At 35.1% G+C, this 6,776-nt stretch overlaps 1 protein-coding gene across 1 annotated transcript; it reads right to left on the bottom strand.

Moving 5' to 3' along the window:
- Window positions 1–3,016: 3,016 nt before the first annotated feature.
- Window positions 3,017–6,281, bottom strand: LOC112019346 (probable inactive poly [ADP-ribose] polymerase SRO5). The gene is made up of 5 exons (XM_024051876.2): window positions 5,691–6,281; window positions 5,288–5,529; window positions 5,021–5,157; window positions 4,816–4,911; window positions 3,017–3,398 (listed from the first exon to the last, which is right to left on the bottom strand). Exons 1-5 carry the CDS (start codon window positions 6,155–6,157, stop codon window positions 3,369–3,371), a joined length of 972 nt encoding a protein of 323 aa, XP_023907644.2. The 5' UTR covers window positions 6,158–6,281; the 3' UTR covers window positions 3,017–3,368.
- Window positions 6,282–6,776: the final 495 nt, after the last annotated feature.

Here is a 6,776-nt window from a genome sequence, read left to right as displayed (position 1 = left end):
CTGTTCATTTCACACGCACATACACATGCAATAATGTTATGTTTGGAAGTTTGGAGGAAGAGGAGAGTAGTGGGAAGGAGAGGAGAGGGAATGATTATCCTCTACCTTATTTGAATGTTTTTAAAATTAAATAAGGGGGAGGGGAATAATTAACATTTTCATAGTTTGTAAATTTGTTAATATGGTAAGGGTAAATTTGGTAATTCGTTTGGTCAAGCATTTATGTACTCTACTCTCCCTCCAAATCTCTCTAATTTTGGGGAATTAAAAATAAAGGGTTAGAAGTAGTTAAAATTCCTCTAAATCCCTCCCCATCATTTCTTAAAAAAATCCAAAAAATGTAATTTAACTTACTCTCCCCCTCTACTTTACTCCCCTTTATCCAAACAAGTTATAAATTTTCAAGGGCTCGTTTGAATTGAGGGGAGAAAAAGGGAGAGTAGAGGGTAGTAGAATAGAGTTAGCCAATTAACAAACCATAAATGAGAGTTTGTGGATTGAAATATGAGGTTTGCTTGAGTTGAGTTTCGAAGAAGAAGAAGAAGAAAAAAGAAAAAAAGATGGGACATGTTTGGGCTTCTTGGGGTGGGCAGTTTGAAGTGTTTGGTAGAGGCCAATGTCTACAAGCCCATTGACATAGTATGGGTTGCCTCATTGCGTTGCTTATTTGTTTATACATAGAACTGTTGAGTGTTAACTATGCCTACAAAGGTCCGACAGACCAGAATTAACATAAATAAATGTAACCATGTGAGCCATTAAAAGTAAAAGCATTCTCGTACGCTCATGCTTTGGTGCTACTTGTGCTGCAATGGTAATCAATGGATTTTCCGTTTGCATTAGAAACATATTGGTGTTTTTGTTTAATGATAAAGGGTTATCATTATGAGCAGACGCCATAGGTTGAAACTTTCAAAAAAAAAAAAATTATTCAATGCATTTGAACAAATAGAAGTAAAGGATTTGAATATATAACAATAAATGACAAATAAATTAACAAGCATACACTTAAAGAACACAAGACTTTACGTGGTTTATCAAGCAATCTACCTACATAGAGAGAGAGAGAGATCAAATCCACTATATTTATTAAGGATTACAACAATCACTTTACATAGCTTTCATTGGGTAATTTTTTTCAGCCCCGAAAGAATTTTCAAATTATTCTTCCTCCTTCAAGAGTTCTCCTCTATCAAGAAATTATAATAATAATAATAATAATTAAAAAAAAAAAAAAACCCCTTGAATCAAGGTCACCGAACTTTTTATTGTAGTGTCTATTTATATGCCTATAAATATTATTACTTAGTGAACATGAAAGATTAATTACTTCTTTAACAATGAATAAACTTTTCTTCCTCGTAAAGAAAACCCAATAGAAGTAATTATGTCAACTTTCTCAACATACCAAAAAGAGCCAAAATAGGTAACCTAGTCCAAATAGAAATTTGAGATACTTTTCAACACCTTGGTATAAAATGTCACAATTAAATTCTTAGCATAATCTCTTTCCAAAAAAAAATTCTTAGCATAATCATGTGCATCCAATGAGCAATTCTAAGAATATTGAGGTTACACTTTCCCTTAGCTTACACTTTTAAGAATGCTAACCTTTTTAAAGTCTCAAATTTTTTTCTACTAAATTTTTATTTTTATCCACTTTCAACAAATAAGTCAATCCAAACACACATGTAACTTCAGCTTAAAAGCTCACAAACCTGAAAGTTCTAGTCTGACAATAGTTCATCTTGATGAAATATTTTATTTATTTATTTTTAATTGGTTCACTGCTTCCTCCTGTTCCATTTGGGTTAGACCATTTTACCAAGAACAAAGTTCTTATTTAAGGTTTTTGCTTGAGCCACTACCCTTTGAAGACTGAAAATTTTGTTCTGCAACTCCATTGGATCTAGAACAACTACCTTACTACAAACACAGTTCTTTAGATTTCCCAACCTCAGGTTTTGGGATTTATTCACTATTCCATTGATAGGAATAAATCACTATTCACTATTTCCAGGATGGTTTTTCAAAGAATTTTAACATACCAATGATGGTTACCTGCATAGTCTTTGAACATACACAATTTGACCTTATGAAACAAATAAGCATCATTTGACAGAATCCTATCAGGAAAAAAAAGAAAGAAAGCATCATTTGACAGATGAAAGCTGCATTCGCTCGTCAGCTTCTTCACCCAAAGGACACAATCAGTGCTCTATATTCTAATTCTTCATCATGAAGACCCTTGTTGAATGTCAAATTTAAGAAACTTTTTTGAGGATCATATATCAGTTTTGTAAAAATTAGTAGTCAATTATGCCGTTAGTAACGCTACTAAGTTCAATTTTCTAAGCCAAAGGCAGGGTGTTTCTTTGATCTCAAAGTCAAGTTGTTGGGTAGTCTCAGTCAGTGGTATCTTTTGAATTTCAAGGCCAACTTGAATTTCTTGTTGAACCGTTTAATTTCCTGGTTCTAGATTCACTAGTTGTGCAAGAAAGAGGTTGATGTGTGCAGTGTACACAATTGAATCAGCACACTTTTTCTTATACAAGGGGCAGAGCATAGTAGGATGGAAGGTTTGCTTAGGGAAGGTAGTGACTGAAATTGCAGGATTGTGCCACACCATTGACCGAGCTTCACTCAATGGCCTAGCTTGCTCTCCTTTTTAAGGAGAACCAAGGTTCAAATCCTCCCTTCTCCCGTGATAGTAATCCCCTCCCCCAATGTTATAACTATTGTATTATCAAAAAACAAGAGACTGAAATTTCAGGATTACTACCAAAGAGATTTGAAACTCAGTCCCCGCGTGTAGTGTGAGCGAAAAGAGCAAATCCATTGTAGCATAGAATTAATGATCTACTTATGACACTAGCTATTGGCAATTATAAACACAAATGCTCACAGAACCTAATCCCTTTATAAAAAATATTTAAAAAAAAAAAAAACAAAAGAAGAAGATTTTGAGCTGCAAAAGATGTTTTAATTTCCCAATTAGTTCAACCAGAAAAACTCGTTAAGGTCAAAAACAGCTCACAATATCATTTCCATTGATAAAGAAACCATGTGATTACAACAGAAAAAAGGAGTCCATTAGGTAAAACACTAATAGCTAAGATTATAGCGTCACTATACACCAAAAACAATGAGCAAATTCCACTTAGCCACTCTAGCATCTCTGCTATAGCTAGATTCCTCACCATCCATTTCCATAAACGGAACATGTCAACATAATTTGCATTCTCAATCATTCTGATTCTTGACAGCTGCCCCTATTTTCCTCCACACAAAATTGATTCTTCTGTACTGCCTGTGCTCTGATTATGATATTTATTACTCCCATCCACGATTCACTTCAAGCCAACTACCTATTTAAGGCCTGTCCGAGCCTTAAGTTGCTGGAAAAACAAAACATTCAATTCAAATTCCGTTAATAGAGTTTTTTCTAATACAAATTTTGTGGACATGTAAAGGCAAATAATTGAATGTAAACCAAATAGAGCAGTCAAAAAATGAAAAAAAAAAATAGTATATACTAGTCAGAAAAATAACCCTTTTTTTGGAGTGGGTTTAAATCAAAGTGTTAGGATATTCATGTGAGTGGTGTGATTAGTTAAAAAGTGAAGTTCCATATTGAATATTAATGAAAAGAATGAGTTATTAATATAACGTAGCTAAGCTCATAACTATAGGCTTAAATCTTTTGGGGTATAGTGGCGTCTCTATATGTTATATTAACTACTCGATTGGAGGTGGATAGCTCTCTCCAGGACAAAGTGAATTTTGATAAGTCATAAACAATAACTATGACAGGAAGGGCATCTACTAATGAAGTAACACAAGAGGTCATTTCTTGCTACAGAAAGAAGTAAGCATAAGCTACATGACTTCATCTAGAAGAAGGGCCTATTGGAACAATAAAGCACAGATGATACAAGAATCAAGTGGAGAAAAAGATTATCCTTATCCTCCCCACCTTCTGTATGGTCCAATCAGATTCAAATTTTAATATCCAGACACCACTTCCTCTTTATTCGAGCGAATTCTCTACAATACAATGCCACTAGAACACTCTTTTCACCAAAGTAAAGATTCTATGTCACAGCCTAGAGAGTCAGCAAACATCAACATTTGTTACACAAAGTGATTCCTGCAGCATTAAGTAAATTCTTCTAGAAAGACTTTATATTCCAATTCACAACTGGTTCGTTCTAGAGAGCCATCTACCATCAACATATATAATACAAAAGTGAATTCCCTGCAGCTATAAAGTTCATATATTCTAGAAAGACATTCATCAGAATGCACAATTGATGGAATAAATGTATTTGAAGAGAATATTTTGTATTTCAATACTTTGTTTAAGAACAGATTTTGCTATTAATAGAATTTATATATGGAAGAATCTGAATTTTATTATATGATGTCATTTCAAATCCATTATATGAGCAACATCTTCAAGAATCATATCATGATATCGTGTTAAATATATATCAAACAGTTTATACCCATAATTATTGTTCAAATTCCTTGATTCTAATTAAATCCGTAAATCAAAAGGCAACCATTCTTTTCTTTGGAACTTTCAGCTCCTTTAAAGACTTTATACTTGTATAACAAAAACAACAATTTTACGTAATCCGTAAACTCTATTAACAGGTCAATACTCAAAGAGGGTTTAAAACAACATTGTTCATTAAACAATTTCAAAAAAAAAAAAAAACATAATCAATTTTCTCGACATTACTGCCAGAGAAAATACCAGATTTTACAAATAATAACAAGAGTACAACTATTAGATCACAGAAATAGTACCTTGGTTCTGAATGACTTGATTATTGCAATCAACAGCCTATCTCCTGCTAGATGTCTTAATCGTTGTATCAGTTCATTTCTTGAAATCTTCCTCTCCTGCCGATCCAGCAAATTGATGAGAACATATGAAACCAAGGGACAATGCTAAAACAAAAAGGTAGTTTGTGTTTGTGACCCATCATAAATGCAGTGCCAAAGTACTTACTTTGTGAGCTTCATGATGCTTGCGGATCAAAGAAACAGAAGTTGGAGGTAAGAACTTTGAGAGTTCTGAAATTAAAACTGGAAATGGCATCCAAGGTGAAGTTGGTTCACATGGCTGCCTTTTAGTTCTTACAAATCCTACACAAATTACACATACACACAAAAAAAAAAAAAAAAAAAGAGAAAGAAAGAAAAACCAGCATCAGTGACAGTAAAAGAATCAAATTTGAAACAAACCCACAGCAAAAAATTAAGTCAAATTGCTCGCCTGCCAAGCTAGGTGGAGCTCTGAAACTAACAATGTACTCAGGCAAGGTATGAGTGTTCATGTGGGTGCTCCAAACAATATACTTGGTAGGGGTCTGAAGATTGTCCATTCCCGAATCAAATTCATCAGAACTAGGCTGGCACTGCTCAGAACCAATAGGTACAACCTCTGATTTCCCCATTATAACTCGAGTCAACAAAAGATGTCTTAGACCATCCTTATCAACAGGCGAATTGCACGCACTATATACAACACAAATCACAAATTCATCAACAAAACCACAACAATATACTATATAATTTATCAACAAAAATTCTTTATTAAAAAACACTAACAATATAACGTTCATACTAAATTATCGACCTATTGGATGCGTGTGTAACTATATTAGAGAGTAAGTTACCTTTCTAAAGGAGAAGAATCCGGAGTAAGGTAAACCCCAGAGCCATACAATCCATTGTTTTGGGACATCTCGTGAAGACCAAAACCATAGGAAACAATCTTTGTTATGTCATCCTTCGAACCACCAAACCAACTATATTTAATGTTGGCATTGCCACCACATTTGTTCTCAACCGCCTTAGCGTAAATCTGAAACGAATTCAACCTCGCTTGTTCCTTCACGCCCAAGTAAACGTGCTTGTGAATGCTCACCACGCTTGCTTGCACTCCAAGCCTCTCAAAGCTCATCATGAATTTTCTCTTGATGATGTCGTAAACCTTTTCGCCTTCGTCAAGCTTTACCAATCCCAAACCTTCGTCGAACAGATGAAACTGCCCGTAACTGCCGCTGGTCACGGCGCTCTCGCTGTCTGAAACCGACGGTTCTTCATCGGAGAGGCTCTCGGAGAGTGAATCCTCGACACCCATGTCGTCGTCGGATTTTAGTTTTTCGGACGAGGCTGAAGTGTACGAGGAAGAAGTCTCCGCAAACCCATGTGGAGATGAATCACGTGTGTTTGAAATTTCATCGGTTGACGGTAACAAACTGTGATCAACAATCACGGCGCTCTCGCAGTCTGAAACCGACGGTTCTTCTTCATCGGAGAGGCTCTCGGAGAGTGAATCCTCGACACCCATGTCGTCGTCGGATTTTAGTTTTTCGGACGAGGCTGAAGTGTACGAGGAAGAAGTCTCCGCAAACCCATGTGGAGATGAATCACGTGTGTTTGAAATTTCATCGGTTGACGGTAACAAACTGTGATCAACACCGTTGCTATATTCCATATCAGAAAAACAAAGAAAGAAACTGTAACTTTGTTAAGGAAAAAAAAACCTAAGAGTGATTTTTGCAAACTAGGCTAAATCCTAAAGAGAAAAGAGGTTAAAGATTTGAGGTTGTTCTTTTTTCCATGCAGGAACGTGTATATTTGTACGGAGTGTACGGACTTAGAGTTGAAAAAGAAATAGTAGATGATTAAGAAAAAAGAGAATCCCAAGGAACTGTATGCTTTAATTTGGAACCAAAAAAAAAAAAAAAAGAAGAAGA

This window comes from Quercus suber, unplaced genomic scaffold (genome assembly GCF_002906115.3).
Source record: "Quercus suber isolate HL8 unplaced genomic scaffold, Cork oak 2.0 scaffold_77, whole genome shotgun sequence".
NCBI classification, from domain to species: Eukaryota; Viridiplantae; Streptophyta; class Magnoliopsida; order Fagales; family Fagaceae; genus Quercus; species Quercus suber.
Note: the sequence above shows the minus strand (reverse complement) of the source record. Positions and strands in the feature narration are given on the sequence as shown.

Bases quoted from the DNA above. Each gene is read 5' to 3' on its own strand.
- LOC112019346 (XM_024051876.2), bottom strand. From the start codon at position 6,157: ATGGGTGTCGAGGATTCACTCTCCGAGAGCCTCTCCGATGAAGAACCG. The intron at 5,530-5,690 runs GTAACTTACTCT...TGTTGTATATAG, and splicing joins GATTCTTCTCCTTTAGAAAG to TGCGTGCAATTCGCCTGTTG. The intron at 5,158-5,287 runs GCGAGCAATTTG...TAATTTGTGTAG, and splicing joins AGCTCCACCTAGCTTGGCAG to GATTTGTAAGAACTAAAAGG.